Source organism: Larus michahellis, chromosome 4 (genome assembly GCF_964199755.1).
Source record: "Larus michahellis chromosome 4, bLarMic1.1, whole genome shotgun sequence".
Taxonomy (NCBI): Eukaryota; Metazoa; Chordata; class Aves; order Charadriiformes; family Laridae; genus Larus; species Larus michahellis.
In genome coordinates this window covers 60,935,080-60,953,913 of record NC_133899.1, presented here as the reverse complement: position 1 = coordinate 60,953,913, position 18,834 = coordinate 60,935,080, and the positions used below count along the sequence as shown (strand labels likewise).

Here is an 18,834-nt window from a genome sequence, read left to right as displayed (position 1 = left end):
GGTCAGGAAAACAATCCTGACCATCCAACTTGCCTTCAGGAAGGATTTCACCGCCTGAATCATCTTTCGTTACACCATTCGTTGGAGAAAAAAACTGCTACAAATTCTTGCGAAGCACTATCTATGGCAATCAAAATTCATCCCCGTGAGATCAAAACGATGATGTGGCCATCCCTGTTACTTAGACTATAACCTGCTACAGCAGATTTTGAATGCCATCTACATTTTTCTAGAAGAGTATCACTATTAGTAAAGACCATAGTTTCAAATGAAGATTTCAGAATCACAACTTCTCAAACTGAACATTTCAAATTCATAATCCAATACTTCATTAAAAAAGCTTGATACCTTTCAATACAGTACAATATTTTTAAAAAACACACTTCCCTGTATTTATGGGTAAGAAAAATAATTTTTTTTTCTGGTTTTTGGTTTTGTTCCCTCCCCCCCCCCCCATGGAATGTGGATTATGTCAGCAGGGGATCATCTAATCTGATCTGCAACTTTTGTTTTCATGTGAGTATACATTTAGTTTGGCCGAAGTTAAGAGTAAGTGCTGTCATAATGAACATTTATGACTTGGTACAATTTTTTCTGGGAAATAAGTTTTATTAACCTTTACCAAATACCAGTAAGCCAGAAGATCAAGAACTGAAGAAACTTTGTATTATCTAAACCAAAAGCCAGCTTTCAATATAGACATCCAGTGGGAGTTCACTTAGGTAAAAAAGCACTTAAACATTGTAAATACAGTGTCACTGACTTTGGTTTCTGAGACTGACTTGGAAACTTGGTTTCCAGCTTGCCAGTTTATAGCTTCTTTCATTACTTTGCTGTCACTACCTTTCAGTTTCAACTGGAATCAGCTGGCACTCAATAGCCTTTCCCCCACTGGGCCTATTTATCATGTCTACAAAACTCCTACAAGGTTTCTGCTCACAGGAGTGTAAATGATATTTTGTCCTACTAAAAGGTAATACATTCTTTAAAAAGATCTGTGATTGTATTGCGTACACTTTACTAAATCTTTGGAAAACCAGTTTGGCCAAAGTACTTTACTCTTGACATACTACTGATGTAAATCATAGCTGTGATAAACAGCTGTAAGAGCCAGGTCAGTTGCCTGTAAAATGTTCATTATTTTTTTCTAGGCAGTGGTCTGTGATGGCATAGAGAGGTGGAGTGCTGGATGTTCTGAAGACAACTTAACTTGGTAAACCTAGAACAGAACCATTTTATTTTCCGCTCAAAAACCCGCAGGCAGCCTTTAGGGCTACTGATTAACTACTAGAGCAAAGCAAAACCGCTACTTCCCATTTTATCACTACGCCAGGATATAACAATATCCACTGAACTGGGAGGCAGCTAATAGCCCTGAGTGGTAGATGAGTACAACACAGTAAGAAATGGGAGGCTGAAGGCTGAAGCTGTTAGATGGTGGAGACTAACTGCTTTTGTGAGGAGCTCTGCAGATGTCATTGTCCACAAGACAAGTATCCCCACAGACAACGCAAACAAGTAGTTCACCACTGAAAGGACTGGAAGACGTGACGCCTTATTGCTTCCAAACTTTTTCTGCTGGCATTTCTCAGAGAATCACACAATAGGAAGCTGGCCAGTTTCACAAGATAGCGTGCCCAGAAATAATTGCCCGGATTTAACTTAAATCCTTTTGTTATATAAACTTACCTTAAACCTAGGCAACGCATATGAAATGCTAATGTGCTGCTGTGAACACCTGAATACTTAGCTTATGAAGGAAAACCCTAGCTTGGAAATCTAATCTTTGTTTTGCATAAAACCCAGGAACTTTGATAACAGGAATGTTGATATGCTACATCAGGCTTGGAAAACAATTTGTTTCATACTGCAATCTAAAAATGCATGGAAAATGCGGATTCAGGTAAAAAGTAATTGATCCAGTAGGAAATACTAGCAGGCATAATATATTTCATATATTCACACAAACATAAAAGCTGAAATCAAAATAGTACCTGAACAGTTAATTCTGAGCATGGAAAAGGACTAGTTTATAGTGGTGCTTAATACAAGTGCAGACCATACATATATTCTTATTAACTTCATATTAACAATGAATGACTGTACTGAATTACAGATTGATGCCCAACTTTAGATTTTCTGAAAGTCTGTTAGTTTCTAGACTTGATCCAATATGAGATCTGTAAAATTTTAGCTCAGACTTTTACCAACCAGGTACTATTTCTTCTACTGCCTTTTGATTCTGTAGCACTGACACTTAGAAAAGATTTTTTTTTTAAAGGTCAGCAGGATTTATATACACTCTTTCTATAAATATGAATCATTATACAAACTCCAAGCAGACATTATGTCCAGTATGTAGCAACAAGACTACACACATCAGCACGCAGTAACAAAACATTTTCTTAAACAGCATACTGGGAAAAGAGCAGGAACCCTGGGTCTCTAAATGTTTGAGGTTTGCCGATATGCTTGCCAGTATGCAGGCAGGCCAGTGGTCATAACTTAAGTTTTACGATCTTGCTCTGCAGGTCATTCTGTTCCAGCCAACTGGTATCAGACCATATTGAGATCCATCAGAGGGTTCTGACATACCTCAGGTTGTGAGAGGTTGAAACGAGAGTTGATGCTATGATACTACGAAAAGCTGAGAACCCATTTTGGTCTCAACCTTTTACAGAAAGATCCCCGGTGACTCCTGCTGATAGAGAATCTGACTATCACCCAGTGTGTAAAGCTTTCTCACGTATGAACCATACATGAACAGAAGCCGGGATGAGTTGCTTTTAGATGCTGCAAACAGACATGCCGCAGCTGGGTCAGTGCACGGGAAACTTCAAGTGAGCCTCTCAGTGAACTGGCCAATTTCATCTTGCTTCCCTTCTCTCCACCTTCTCCCATCCATCTTTTTTCTCACGCAAGAGAGCTACCTGCATTACAACCCCTTGATCTAACCAAATTCTATGAAATGCCCTTTTTCATTCTGTTTGTGAGGGATGTATGTGTTATAAAACATGCAGTAGGATTTTAAAGAATCAGTATTCTTCAGACCACACGATTCCATGCTGTACCAATAAATACTGGAGTAGCACAAAAGTTAAAATATTTTGACCTTCAGAAACAAGGAGTTAGGAAAGGATTTTAGTGGAGTTGCAGAAGTTGCCAATATGTTGGATATTACTCAACGAAAATACTAATCTCCCTAGACTGCTACTAAAAATCAATAAAAAGGTTTCTTTCTTTACAAGTCTTGCACAGCTTGCACATACGTTCTTTATGAACCCTGAAGTCCCAGCAGGTACACATTTATTGTATGTCTTAATAAATTTTATACCAAGTTCAGATTTAAAGTACTCACCATCTGGGTCAGAAATCATGTCCAGAAGAGATTTATCTAGAGTGGATTTGCTCATTATTTTTTCCTCATATTCAAAATACACATCCAGCTTTCGACTCTGTTTAAGAGTAAGTGTTAGGGTTAACATCAACACTATGAAAGAGTCTTTGTTTCCTCCTTAAAAAGGTATATAGTTTATCAAGACTATTTTTAAAAATTTGTTTTTAAAGAAATTATCTGTAAAAATAACTAATGCTTGCATTATAATATGTTTTTATTAACTCTCAGAAAATTGGCATGTAATTCTCATATGAAAAGAGGAAATGCAAGTTAAGCAAAGGATGTCTGACATGCAAACATTAAACTGGAAGAGGAGCTTTCTTTTCAACTATGATTTTGCCACAGCTGAAAACTACATGCGGTCATATGTAGTGTTATCCTGTAATAGGAAAAAATAATGGTCAAGTGAACATTATGTTAAATTTATGCGGAAACTTAAGTGTCTCAGTCAAAAAGGCAATTACTCAACACAGATAAATGTGGGAAATTCCTAAATACATTAAGGCAGCGTCCCAGAGAAAAGTGGGCAACTGCCATCTTGGGCTGGTACTGAAATACCTACTTCAAATCAAAGGCTTGCAATAATTAATTCACACCAAAGATGGAGAGATATATTTATTATATAAATACTCAGATTATCTTGCTAACACTGGAAAAGAAGGCTCGTTATACAATGACACATGTAGATCAAGTTGCGAAGATCCTTTTTTAGGGAGGATGGCACAGGGACCGCACAAAATTAATGAGGCAAAAGCTTTACTGAAGACGTCACGTGGCCATGCAACTAATGACTGCATTGCAATGCATCTGCACGAACAGCCAAGCTTTGCACTTCTTGACTATCATGTCATGAACTTACCATCTAAAGACAGAAAAATGCATTCCAAAACTTATTTTAAAAACTTCCATTACATCACAGACCATTATGAGTGTTTGAACATTAAAATGTAGCACCACAACAAATGTTACAACTTCTCAGTTTACAAAACCTTAATATCCACTAACTAACTAAATCCTGCTGTTTGGACACATCTAGCTATGTATTGGCTCAGAGAGGAGACCAGCAGAGTAGATCTCCATCTTGTTGCCTGGGAAGTGTTTCAGCTCCACATCACTCCCATTGGGAGACTGAAATGATATTGCCAGAGTGATGCAAGAGTCACCAGGGCTTTTATTGGGTTAAGAGTCAGGGAATTTTGCCTGATAATGCCGAGGCATGCAAAACTGCTATGGCACCTTCTAACCCAGCGCAGTGGTTCTTGTAAAGACAGAAACACAAAAAGTTTGAAAGTCTGGTTTTCACATGTTTTTGAATCCTATTAAAAATACCCCTGCGATCACAAATAAGGAAACAGAATGTTAAGTTATTTCACACACGCCCAAAGAAAGGGGGGGGCAGGAAAAAAAAAAGGTACTTCTCCAGCCTAAGGATATTAGGATATTTTACCTTCTGAATATTATAAGCTCATCAAAAAAGAGCTGAAGATGAGAATACAAAATAAAAGAAGAGGTAAGTCACAAGAATATTTTAATATTGAAAGCCTTCGGCAATCAACTTACGATGTAGGTAGCCACTTGCTTCCCCATATTATTTATATAACATTTCTATTTCTCATTCGCTGTCTACTGAACTCACAAAGAAGGGCAGTTACTTGCAGAACAGTAACTTAATTTAAAGCCTTTGTGGAATTTGTACTTACAGCTTATAAAGTAAATTACCATGAAGTGTGCTCAAAAAATGACCAGTTGCTACTTTTAGGGGCAGAAGCATGTCTTCTGGTGTTTGTCATAATGGCTACGGCAAAATAGGTGAGTGAAGTGACACCAAAAAAAAGACCCAGAGCTTCTTTTAAGCTCATATTAGAAGAGTAGTTACAGACAAATTTTGGTACCAATGCTACTGTAAAACCTTGGATTAATCTCATATTTAGACAAAAGTTAAAGTGATTATCAGTGCTTATGGTACGCTAGTTTAAAGTCTGAATAGAACTGAACTACCAGCCTTTTTCTAAGGCTTCAGATGCAATTTGGTATCCAGCACGTCGGACACGTTCTGTCACTTCAATTCTACAGCATCTCGGAGACTATCTGCATTACGGTTTCCTTAACTCTCTCTAGAGGGATAAAATAATTGCAAAGAAACTACTACAATTTTTCTAGTCTTTCCATTACATTCATTTGCTTTTTGTGTTTTTACGACATTTGTATCTCCTTACATGGAGCTACATTCAATGTTTTTAAGTTTAAAATACTTTTCCCAGACAAAAGGCATCCAACAAAGGACTGTCTTTAAATCTGGAAAATACATCTTATTAAAGTAAATATATTGTTGTTGAATTTGGCGATACCCATATTATCTTAGCTGGTGATCTGTTTAAGACATTTATTCAGATGCCATGTAAAAATGTACAACATAAAAAATGATACTAATTCACGATATTTGTTAACAGATCAAATTTTAAATAAAAGTATATAATTCAAACATGAGATACTTTCAACTGTAAGAACAGATTTACAGTTGTTAACTTATTTGGAGCACAAACTAGATAAAATTCTTCCCAACCTTCTTGCAACTTTATGACTGTGGCTAAGACTACCAAACAAAACAGACTAACTGCAGTAAAGAAAACTCAGTGTTTGCATATATTTGCTCTGCTTTGAGCCTAAACTGAAACATTAACGGTACATGTAACACTCATTCTCTTCAAAAATTTTGGACAATTATTTTTGAAATGTGAATTTAGCACTCTTTGGGAAAAAAACCAACCAAACAAACTGAAAATCCTAAAATTTCAGGTCCTTTATTTCTATCCACAATAGGGACATCACAGGTAAGCAGCCATATAAAATTTTCAATATTCTCTTCTTGGTGCAACATAAGCACGAAATAAAGAAATGGATCAATATGGTGAGTATACTTAGTTGCTTCTTCATTAGATAACTAACCAAAGTTACTAATAAAGATGCTGAATAGGGCAATATTTTTCTTATACTGGTTCGCTAGGAATTAGATGGACACCTGATAAAATTTCACGTGGATTACTGAACAGCTTTAAACACTGCTAGTTACCTTTTGACACATTTCCCAGATATGCCACATCAATGAGACAGTTAATTCCCGAAGAGCCAACTTGTCTATGAAGTGCTGATAAGAAGCAGATGTCCCATTTAATTTAAGAAAGTGCAATTTTGCTCACTCAATGGCAAACTCACAGACACGCCAAGAGGAAAAGCTGGGGAATGGGAGCTAAACAATCCTGTAGATTCAATAAAAAAAGACAGCAAAGAAGAGGTTCTTATGGGTGCCAAACTGGCAAGCAAGTTGAAGAAAATTAATAATAAAAACCAGTAACAAAATCAATCTGCATTTACATTTGCAGTTATTCCCTTTCTGCCTCTTGCTCCTGATTTCCTAATAGGACTTCTTATTCCCCACCAACACTATTCAAGAGACCTTCCTGGCTGCCAATTCAGGGACAGGATCTGTACTGCAGCTAAAGCACTACACTTCAGCTTGCTCTGTCTTTTTTTTTTTTTAACATATATTTGTGAAAACTTTCAACTTAGCATCTTTAGAAACAGGCTGTTTGTAAGCCAAAACTTATTTTAGGGAAAATTACTGACGTGCATGGGAATCTCTACCTGAGCACTGTACTCCAAAACGAACACAAAATTCCTTCTTTTTTAAGCAGAGAAGTGGAAGCAGGACCCACTGACATCTCCTAGAGGGCCATTTTTGTAAGGACTTGTTGGAGACTCTCCCATTGTCTTTAAAGTACAGAGGATCTTTCTTTTAGAGAGAGAGAGAGAACATGCAGAAGAAGAGAAAATAAATTTTTAAAGAAATTAGTGGGAGGAATATCTCAAAGATACTGATAGAAAACAACAAGAAATAACAGCCCCCAGAATGAGAGGCTGGTCAGGCAACTGTGGTGTGCTCCCATCAAGAGGAAGAGAAACTCTGGGAGAAGGCTGGAAGTGGCAGCTACAGCCAGTTCTCTTTGACTGAACTGTAGAAAATGATGCCGGAAGGGTTATTGTAACTGAACTCAGAAAAAACTGTTGTTTACTGGAAAGTTACTCAATTACCAGTACTGAGCTACAGGCAAGCGGCCCGGACCACTGAGGCATATATTTTTCACAAACACATACCATTTCTGTTCACATGGTAAGACAAAAACGTTACCTCATTTAAAACAGAGTAGTTAAAATAGTGGAATTCCTTTGCAAAATATTAATTTGATAATCCCAAAAATGGAGCCATTCAAAGTACCAGGCCTCAAGATCAGAGATACATGGTAAGAAAATCATGTAGGAATTAAAAAAAACCCTAAACCTAACAAGTGTAAGCAATCTAAGACAACAATACAACATAAAAATCTGCCATTTAAGTTCATACATGCAGAATTCTAGCAAGATGTTACCTAATTTACCCCCTCTCCAATTAACCACTTTAGAAAAGTGTACGTGTACACCTTTTTATATGACACAATCTAACAGACTTCAGTAATCCCAGTACTCGTATTAGAATGATATGGAAAGATAAGCATTACTTAGAACTCTAAAGCAGCGAGAAAGCTATCTATAATTCTAGCCCTAGATCTGTTATCTGTTGGGTACAGTCCTTCAGTCACTAGCTTCTTCAGAGAAAAAACAATCAATGCAAAACAAGGATGCATTTGTTCTAAGCACTGACAATAAATACTTGATGGTTCAACTTCGTGAAAAAAGCGATGCATTCTTTCCATTATTTCACTAAACACATAGATATGCCAGAAAACTGCCAGGACCCCTGAGTATGTGATTAATTTCTGGTTTCCTCTTGCTGTGTCTTAGAAAATGATCCAAGAGAATGTGGAAAGCAGCTGTAAACTCAACACTAAAATATGGCCAGAAGAAAAATTAAATTTACTTAGTATATCTAAAGCAGGTCTTGTAGCATTCTTTGCACTGATCCTCATATATGTAGTGGAGAAAATATTCAAATTCAAATACTTAATGTAGTAAAAAAACATAATGGACAAAGCAAACAGTCTATTTTAAAGTATCAATGTGCTTCCAGATTATTTTAAAAGTGAAAATACAATAACCTGAAGAAAAGCATGATGCCTCACTGGCTCCTCATGACCTGGGCACTTGCCAAAGTAATTCTCTTATCCTAATCTGATTTAATTATTTAACTGCATATAAAATCTATTAACCACAGCCTCAAGGTGCCACCAGAATTTCTTTAATAAGTATTGGCCGAGATATTGCCCTTTTTGAGAGTATTTTTGAGGAATCCATTAAGTAGCATATCATTTCGCACGTTCAAATTCCACAGCTCGAGATAGAAAGATACTTTTTGTAACTCCGGAGAGGGAAAACAGGCAAGAAAATGGACAGGCCAAAGCAGCTGGAAGAAACTTTACATTCATTCAGTAAAAATGCTTTAGCGTAGGTAAATTCCAACAGAAAACACATGTGCTTCTGCACTAGTTTGAACTTAGGATAGTTCCCTAAATATATGGAGACAAAGGAAGTGATTCTTTCTAAATCAAAAGAAAAGATGATACAGATGCATGTATCATCAACATATTGAAGAAACTGCATGCCCATTTGTCTCTCAGTCTTCTTTGACAGCTATACAATAAGAACATAAGGAGCCTGAGCCCTTTGCAATACCCGAATTAAGAATCATTTATGGAGAAATGGATCACCACTCCTTGGGAACTCTCCTTGTCAGAGGAGAGAGCCTAAGCGCTGTTAGAGTGCTGTAGCAGGGGGACCCTTAGGTAATTCCTTCCACCTCTAGGTAACGGAAAAGTGTTTCACCATCACCTGGTGGAGAACAAACAAGTGCATCAGACTCCAGTCCATTGCCAAGAGGACACTGGTGATCAAAACTGATGTTACTACCATTCCACATCCTGCTCTGAAACCTGTCTTCCATCCAGCAAATAATACATAAAATACTACTGGTGTAGGCCTGCCATTACTGTCTCAGTATCTTTCTTAGAAAAGTGAATTTACAGACAAGGCATGAAATAAAATATCAACATTGTCAACTTCTATTTTTTTTTTAACAGTATTAATGTACTGCTTTTAAATTGCCAGAAAACTGATGTGCCTAATACTGCAAAAGCACACAAACTAGCTCCTACAGTAATGAGCCAAACACAGACATATTTATATCTCTTCCCCAACTTTAGAAATATGTAAAATTAATTTATTCACTAAAATCCAAAATGAATCCTTTGATCATTTATAGTATTTAGTTTTAAAAAAATCGGCAGCAGTAATAACTGAGGACAGATCTTACACACTTTACAAATATTAAATTTAGCTTCAAAACACATTGCCTTCCATGAGTTACAAACAGCATGGGGTAAAATTTTCTAACTATTGAGTTTCAGTGAGACTTGGTGCTTGAATCACTTTCAAAAACAGAATTTCAGTGTTTCTGAAAGCCTCATCTATAATTTCTGTTCTCATACTGTGAAAACAGATCCATCTGCCAAGTTACCCTAGTAGTAACCACAGTCTTTACTTGATACTGAAACTGCAAGTTCTGAGACAAGAGCAGCAGGCTTAACCAGAAAAGAGGACAAGCATCCTTCTGAAGTGCTTAAATTATGCACAAGACATCTAACACAGACCCTGCTGGAAAGACCAGTTAAGTAACCTGCATCATTATTGCCACACCTCTGCATATTTTGGCTGGTGAACAGTAAACAGTACCCTTCAACAGAAAATTGCTTAGACTGAAGTCATAACTTGCCATGACACATCTCTAAAGTAAACGGAACACTTCCATCATAAACTTATTTTAGAAACACTTCAACCCACCATAAAGGTTGTGGCCATCATAAAAAAACATGAGAGTATACTAGTAAATTCTGATAAGAAAAAAATTAATAAGTTTACTTCCGTTTCCATGCAGAAGCATTCAAAATTCATTCCCTCTCACCCTTCAACACTAGTAATGTTATATAGTGATTTCTGTAAAAGGTGGAACACCGAGAAGGCTCACTTTCTTATCTCACTTCACCTGCTCAAATATATTTCTCCAGGTAAGGAACACTACTGAGAGAAAACTGAAGTTGGAGAGCAATCATACCTTTATATGCTCCAAAACAGCTGTTGCAACATTTGTATGAAGATCAATGAGCCTCTTCTTTTCCAGAAGTTCTGGAAGAGAGCTGAAGAGATTAAATACAAACTAACCTGCTGAGTTGCACAATTAGTTGAATTGTGTTGTATACAGTCGGTACAAGAAATTTATAGAATCACAGAAGAGTTTGGGTTGGAAGGGACCTTTAAAGGTTATTAAAATCTAAAATTATAGAATACAGTAGAACTGGAACTAAAAAATTACGAAGTATAGATGTAATGATTCTCATAAAAGAAGGATGTTATCCACATGTAATGTAGTAAAACAGGTTTTTACACCTTGACTAGCAAAATATGCACATCGTGTGGGTAATTTAATATTCCTATTGAAAGCTTGTGATCAACAACAGATATATGCCTTGCTTACCTAAACAATCTGCTAGAATTATGGCTTACATAATCAATATTTAGTTCATGTCTGATACATACAAAAGTGCCAGTATCTGCCAAATAATAGTATCTGTCAAATAGTATCAAATAGCATCAAGTAATTAAATAATGATAATAATTATAATGACGATGATAATGATGGTGATGATGATGATGATAATAATATCTGTCAAAGAAACACATCCTCTGGATGTCCTGGAATTTTTCACAGGTGCTTCTGCAGAGAACACAATTCTCTATGCAGGATTCATGATTGAAATCTTTTCTTTCGTGAAATGGGAAACAGAGTGGTTAAGTTTACTTTGTAGAAAACCCGTAACTTAAGGTGTTGTGATCTACATGATTTTCACTGCTGGCACTTGGGCATCACATGTATAAAAGACTGCTCAGGGTCTATACACTGTCACATCCAAAAACATCCTGGACAGTCAGTGTCTTACTCAGTTTAATAATAAGTGGATGAGAAGGCACTTAATGACACTGACTGCATGTCCTGAAGAACCATGAGGTTAAGTGACCATACCTTCTTTCCTCCTTTAAGCAATTACAAAATCATGTTATCTAAGCTGATTGGCCATTAATGACCTTAGAGCTGGAAGGTGATTAGTACTGCCTTTGTAAAAGACTGCATTTTAAAAAAAGAAAGGGAAAAAAAAAAACCCAGGAGATCCCCTATGTTAGAACCTCTGGTTTTTAATAACTAACAGATATTCCAAAGTTTTCTAGATATTGTAAAGCCTAAGAAAACTCTGAAGGGTGTGTTTTTCCTGATAGCAGGTGATGGACAGCAAAACAGCAAAGCCTAGTTTAATTCTTCCAGCAGAAAGACTAAATGGAAGATCTTAACGGTATTTGGACTTCTCAGCATCATCCTCAAGACTGAAGCCGAAACATTGCCATAGGAGAGTTTACGGTGTTATACACTTTTCTGAAGGGGGACAAGATTTTTCTTAATAATGCCGGATTACAGAAAACAGTCACATAGAGGCTAACTGAACAGTAAAACTTTCTGATGAAGCTTTAGTCATGAGATTTTTTTTTTTTTTTTTTTGCTATCAGTTTAAAGCTTTTGATACTTGTCACTTCCAGACCTTGTTGCCTGAGAATTCCTGAGAAGTATAAAACTATAAAACTTTATAGGGGGAGCTTGGAAACATCTGCTTGCTTTTTTGAAACTGTCTGATCCATTGCACATCTTTTGTAATTCAAATCAAATTCTAACCAGGACATAGCATACAAAACAACTTTTCAAACTCACAAAGAGACAACTACCTATTGCAGCTGCATGCTGGATTTCACAGGAGACGGCATATCACCCCACCTATCCTTAGAATAATTATCATTCCTTCTTCCTTCTGATTGGGTCTTAGCGAAAGACAGCAAACTGAACATCTCCTTTCTGCAAGGCATCAGTGGAATGAAAAATGGCTTTATAATACGGAGCAAGTCTAAATCTCAGACTTTCAGTGTCATCCATGGTGGGCAGGTCTTCAAAAGCAGGAGAGTAAATTTCCCATGCAGAGTTCTTAATGACTATGATCTTGCCAACAGATGTTACACTAACTACATTAATCAAAACGTAATTAATTACACACTGTGCAAAGCAAGCAGATGCTTCAGGAAGTGGATTTCACTACATTTTTTTAAGGAAAGAATGCAGAGGTAGGCAGTTGGGTTTTTCTGGTGGAAGACTGTAAGCAAATCTATGATGCGCCTAGGTTATTCAGCTTTGCTGAGGAGACACTCCAAAGCCACGTGTAAAGGGCTCACACACACACGCTGTGGAAGTTACACATGCAAATACTTGTCTAGGACATTGCATTAAACTTTACCAGAATTATAAAGCATTTAAACTCCATCATTGAGCTGAACAGCCTACTTTTAAAGCTATTTATTTCAAAGAATATTAAAAGTGAAATGACAGAAAGAATTAGAAATGGTTCCAAATTAATTAAACAATAACGCATTATTGATTACCTACCTGACAGCTGAAGTTAGCTTAGCTGTATTATCAGAAAGCATACTTATTGCTCCTTCATCCTCCCCTTCTATACCCTGGGTTTTGGAGAAGGGTTTGGAAAGAGGGATAAAAATAGTCATAATAAATACAAAAATCACACATGCAAATACAGTCAGTACATTTAGAACCTATTTTCTCATAATGGTATTAACATCTGGATTGTGTTTTACAGTTATTATGGAAGTTACATAAATGTAATGCAAATAAACACAAGAAATTGAACCTTCTCATGAAATATGGTACTTCTAGTCCTACTTTTAAGATTATATTATGCCTAAAATTCATCACGTGCTGATAACTTTTGTGTGTGGGGTGACAGAGTGGGTTAAGCACCTCTCCAGGTCCTATTATGCTTTACATAAAGCACGTATAGTTAATAAAACCTACCATGATACTTTTAAGTCTTTTGACTTCATCTTCTTGGGCTCTGTAGGATTCCAGTTCTTGCTGAACAGACTCAGCTACCTCTGGAAAAGGACTAATGCAACACTCTGCATTAGGCTCAGTTAAATCAACACATTGAGACACTACAACCAGACAGGTTGCATGATCAAGATGATCATGAAAACGTTTTCAGAAATATCAATACACAAATGATGCACAAGTATCAAATCAGTGAAAATAATGACATCTTACTGTAAGTTCACTTTAGCTTTCTAAGATATATTCACTGCTTTCAATATTTTTATATAATTTTGGCAAGAATAATTTTGTGCTCTGTAACAAAAAGCTAATATACAATTAATATGGACAATGAATACTGACAATGATCATTCCTTAAAAAAACCCAACAAACACAGCTTCAAAGATATTTTCAAAGAAGCTTAAAAATAGAACTATCACAATATGAATACCTAGAATTTACATTGACTAAATTAATATAAACTTGGTACCTATACAGCTTACCTGCCTTTATGCTTTTGCCAGAATTTATCAGACGCAGTTAAATCATAGGACTTCTTATTTTTTTTCTTAGGCCTAGCACCTGCTGGGGAACTTTCCGTTCCTGTTGATTCTTCCAAGTTAACTCTATTCAAATGGAAATCCTAAAAAAAGAGGAATCTTATGTAAATATTTGACATTTTTTAATTATTTAATTTGGCTTTTATACTCAACAAGTTCTCTTCTAACAGAGCTATTTATTAGAATTTCCTAAAAGACCAGGAAACAGTTTACTAACTAACTAGATAATAACATCAGCAATGTAAGAAATCCAAAATTACTCACACTTATTGAAAAAACATCAAACAAAGCAACAAATGTTAAGCAAAGACATCTGATTGTCTCACATGCAAGCAATCTTCTGACACTGAACTCTGAACATTGTTTTCTGTACGGAAAATAAAATATTTAGCAATAACTGAGATCTAACAACTGACCAAAACTTCACAGTAACAAAAGCTCCTGTGCTGCAGACAAAAAAGGTTTCTAAGGCTGAATTTCTCTTACAAAACTATAGCAAATGTATCAAAGCTGCAAAGAAGCTCACGACATCAGCAACAGGAATATCCACTGTGAGGACTTTTTAGCTACACCTTCACAGTTTTTTCCCTATTTTTTTAAATGCTAGTGAAATCGGGAGCGCACGATAAAGCAACAGTTTGCACCAAAGCTGCTACTTCTGCACATAGCTTTTCTTCTTCCACAGATCCATGAAGCTAGAAACTACATCTTTTTGCTGGATGACACAGTTATGCTCACATAGTGTGTCAGCACACTGCTCCCTGTACATCTGCTTCTTTCACCTGCTTTTTTGCCAAGGACATCTCTGTATTTTCTGCAGCATACATATGCCCTCTGGTTTTCAACAAAAATTAACAAGTACTCCACTTGCTGATTTTATTCTAACCCTTTTCAAGAACATTTACAATTTCAAAGGAGCTCTTTGCTTGGTAAATAATGATAAAGAGACTCAAATCTTTAACTATACAGAATCTGCCACAAATCTTTTAGAATACATTTTTTTTCCAGAAATAAAACTCCACTTTATTATGTTCATTACAGTATACAGAACTAGATCACTACGTGAAATTGTCAAATAAAATTTTTAAATTTTAGTTTAAATTTTAAATTTCAGTTATCCCTTGGCAGAGTTCACACTTAAAATGAAATACTATAAATGATCCACGCCAAGACAGAAATAAAACCAAGCAGCTACTCAAAGAAAGCACACGCAGTCAATGAGCACAAACCTCATCTTATAAGACATGTTTAATGTTTCAGCAAAAAAAAGAGTATTTTTCACATGCATGTGTTCAATAAAAACTTAAAGGAAAAATCATTTGACTGCAAATTCAGTTGTAATTTTAATGGAGATCTATGTTGTGGCTCAATTTAACTCACCAGTGACCTGAGTTTCCAAGTTAAGTTTTGGCATTTACATGGAGTTTTGCCAAAATGACTCCTATTGACTAGCTTCCTCTTTTCACCTCCCCATTTTGTCTTTACAAGGCTTTCTATCTATGACTCCCATTTTTCTGTATGCACTCCTGGAAAGGTTTTTTCATTCAGAAATGGGAATCTCTTCATACAAGTCTGTTTATGTGTAGAAACACACCATTCTAATCTAAATGGATGCAGCACACAACTTTGTCTGGGTTAGCATTTAGCTGAACACCTCACAGAATTCCTGGACTACTGTAACTGAGAGCTTAAATGGAAAACAATTTATTTGAAATGACAGTTTATATAATCATCACCTCGGTAACACTTTCATGGTTATGATTTATGGCCTTTTAAATGGCTACTGTGGTTATTTCATGAAATATTATGCGCAGTACATGGAGAACCTGGCATGCTTGCCTTTAAGGTGAATAACTTGATTGGTTTTGAAATTAAACTTTTGCCCTTCACATGGAATCACAGGCCACTTGGTTACAATTCCACTAGACAAATTCACAATCCTCTCAACCCAATCAAGAATCAGATGCAAAATGCAACATTTAACAAGTTGTTCCAGAGAAACTAGTGAAGCCTGATGCACTACAAATACCCAAGGATCCTCAAATCATTCTTCTAGTGTTACTCTAAGACCCCTCTACATTTGTAGCACCAGTTGTCCTCAGCTTCCACTACATCTTTGATCCCTCTGCATCTTGATGCACCAAAGCCCTACCCCAACACATGCCTGAGGCCACCTGACACCGCTTTCTCTACCTGACAGCCGAATAGGAGGCAAGCACATGGAGCTTCACTTGGGTTTACTACCTTGTAAGTGAGCATTTGCTGATTAAATGGTTGGCAGGTAACAAACTGAAGTAAGCGTAGACCTTGTGCAATAGTATTTACACCTGTAAAAATTCTAATGCAGGTTTCCATCCCCTACTCTTTCACTGATTTTCAAAAGAAATCTGTAGAAATTCAGTACTTCTATTTGCAAGTCTCTGGCCAGTTCAACAGTTATTGGAGAAAACACAGTGCAAACCGTGTTTTTTTTTGCATATGCCTTTCCTAAAGAAACCAGGCCAAAAATTGTTCATTTGTAAAAAGAACCCTTAAGTTTAGAAGAAAGGGACTTTTCATAAGGAATGAATTACATAAAACAGAATTTAAAAGGGTCCTAAAACATCCCATTAGTGCTAAAATATTTTCATCGTAGAAATGCAAGTTTCTGGACAACACTGTATGGATGACTACACAGTTCACAACCAACTTTGTATACAAACACGTATGTGCATGTGCATATTTTATGCATTCCTCCAACAGTCTCAATAATAAAACCAAAATATTCTCAAAGCTAGATCTTGAAATGATTTTCATTACTAACTCTACAGTATAAAAGAGCCTCCAGATAGTAATTATTCTTACTCATATTATCTTTTCTTATTTACTCTGTAACTATGTGCGAAATGCATAAATCTTAGGTAAATAGTATTTACTTTCATTCAAGTACATTTCTACTACTGCTTTTATAAAATAAACTTGAGGAAATACAAGTGGTTTAAGGCTATCTGAATTTCCAAAAAATTATTAAAAAAAAATCTGGTTTAGATTCCTCACAGCAGGGTCATAGACCACTTGGTATCTCTATACTGAACACCTACACCACCTTGTAGAGAAAACAGAAATACATATTTTTAGAAATTCAAACACACTAAGAGCAGTTTAAAAACTCATTAAAAGCATTTATTTTCCAAAACTTAACGCCACTTAATGGAGTCTGGAGTTTACATAACATACAAGACCATGAACAACTGAAGAAAAAGCTAGGACTGATGAATTACCTATCTTTCAATATCAAGATTTCAACTTTTTAACCATTTTAGAAGTTATTGCTAAACAAACTGTCTAGAGAAAATCTTCAAAGTTGTTTTTTACTAAACAACTTCCAAATAAAACAGACAAAACAGATTTTGGATTAAGAGAGAATCTGGTATTAAGTTTAATAACAAACTGAGTGAAAAAATAGTTTTGGTAACAAAATCAGATTTATTCTTACCAGAACATCATGCACTAAAGCTTGGTATGTCCAAGTATGATGTAGAGGAGTTGCTAAATCTATGTTTCTGTCAACAAGGACTAATAGGGGCCTTTGAAAGCTGAAAAAATGACACTGTATTAGTATTTCTTTAGACATGTTTAGAACACACCAGTACCATCCTGAGTGATATCAGCCCCCTTCTACATCATATTTCACATTAAAAGCCGAACTGCCTACTACAGAGTTCCTCTAGCCTTCCTCAAAGCACCTGGGGCTAATCATCGCCAGAAATTCCATGAACCACTGTCTTAGTAATGATAAAACGTTTATTTTATTTTGCACTAAGTGAAATTACCAATGCATAAATATTGAGCAAAAGTCAAAACACTAAACAGTAACTACCCTTTTACGTGTTAACTAATACCTCTTTGTGCAGATACACATTTGAGTTCCAAACAACTGTTTCAGTGGGTAATATTTGACCTTAATCCCCGTTATGAACCTCAAATATAAAATAACTCTCTCAAGGGTTTTTAATTTCATTTTTCTCTTTGCTTGTATATGAAGTCCATAAAGAAAAAAATATGGACTTCTGAGATGCATTGTGGTAATTCCATCAATACTCAATTTTGCAGAAAAAGAATGCAGAGATGCCTAAATGTCTTGGTTTATGGCTACATAAAAAATTTATGCTGAAGACAGGAAGGCTGTTAATTGACAGAACATTGCAATCATTTCCCTTAAGTACATTAACCCTACAGTAAATGTGACGGATAAATTATAGCACATTTGAACAGAGTAAATGCCTGTTAATTCCATGCTCTGGATTTCCTTGCAGTAAGTATTTTATGTAGATATATGATCTCAAGGACCTTAATAACCTGATTCTGAAAACCAAACTAAAGATCAGAAGCCATTTAACTGGTTAAAGGCTCCCACATTTCCCTTTCCTTGAATTTTGATTTTCTGAGGGTAATGATGCTATACTATCAGGAAAACAAGTGACCCCTCTGGAGGAAAAACAGTGGTTACAGTTCAGTTCCCAGGAAAATGAGGCAACTGGTATTTCACAGCTATTTCTCTCCTAATACTTTTCAATCTCATTCCATTTTACCACCCTTGATGTTTTTTCTGTCTTTTATCCGAGCTCTACTCTTAATTTGAGATAAAAATATGACGAATATTTTACATCCAGTTAGGAGATCATAACTATTTCCTTCAGCTACAGTCTTCCCAATACATCCCATCTTTTCATGTACAGTATAAACTCCTGTAATACACTTTCCTAAGGCAGCCTGGCTATCTCAGGGCAATGGTATACACAGGAGGCAAGCATCCACAATGTCTTTTCTCACGCCGCTTTCCCTTCAAAGGATTAATGGTCATGACTCAACAGTCCTTAACTATCTAACTATCCAAGTGGTAGTCCTTAAGCAGTCCTCCTCTGGTAGATAT

General features: G+C 36.1%; 1 protein-coding gene across 1 annotated transcript in view; it reads right to left on the bottom strand.

Moving 5' to 3' along the window:
• Nucleotides 1-18,834, bottom strand: part of SCFD1 (sec1 family domain containing 1) — a 55,397-nt gene that overhangs the window by 20,866 nt on the left and 15,697 nt on the right. The window contains exons 10-15 of the mRNA XM_074585060.1: nt 17,398-17,497; nt 13,866-14,005; nt 13,347-13,437; nt 12,921-12,994; nt 10,497-10,578; nt 3,359-3,455 (exon numbers count right to left, since the gene is read on the bottom strand). Coding sequence (XP_074441161.1) covers nt 3,359-3,455; nt 10,497-10,578; nt 12,921-12,994; nt 13,347-13,437; nt 13,866-14,005; nt 17,398-17,497 — 584 coding nt within the window. The remainder of the gene's footprint in view (nt 1-3,358; nt 3,456-10,496; nt 10,579-12,920; nt 12,995-13,346; nt 13,438-13,865; nt 14,006-17,397; nt 17,498-18,834) is intronic.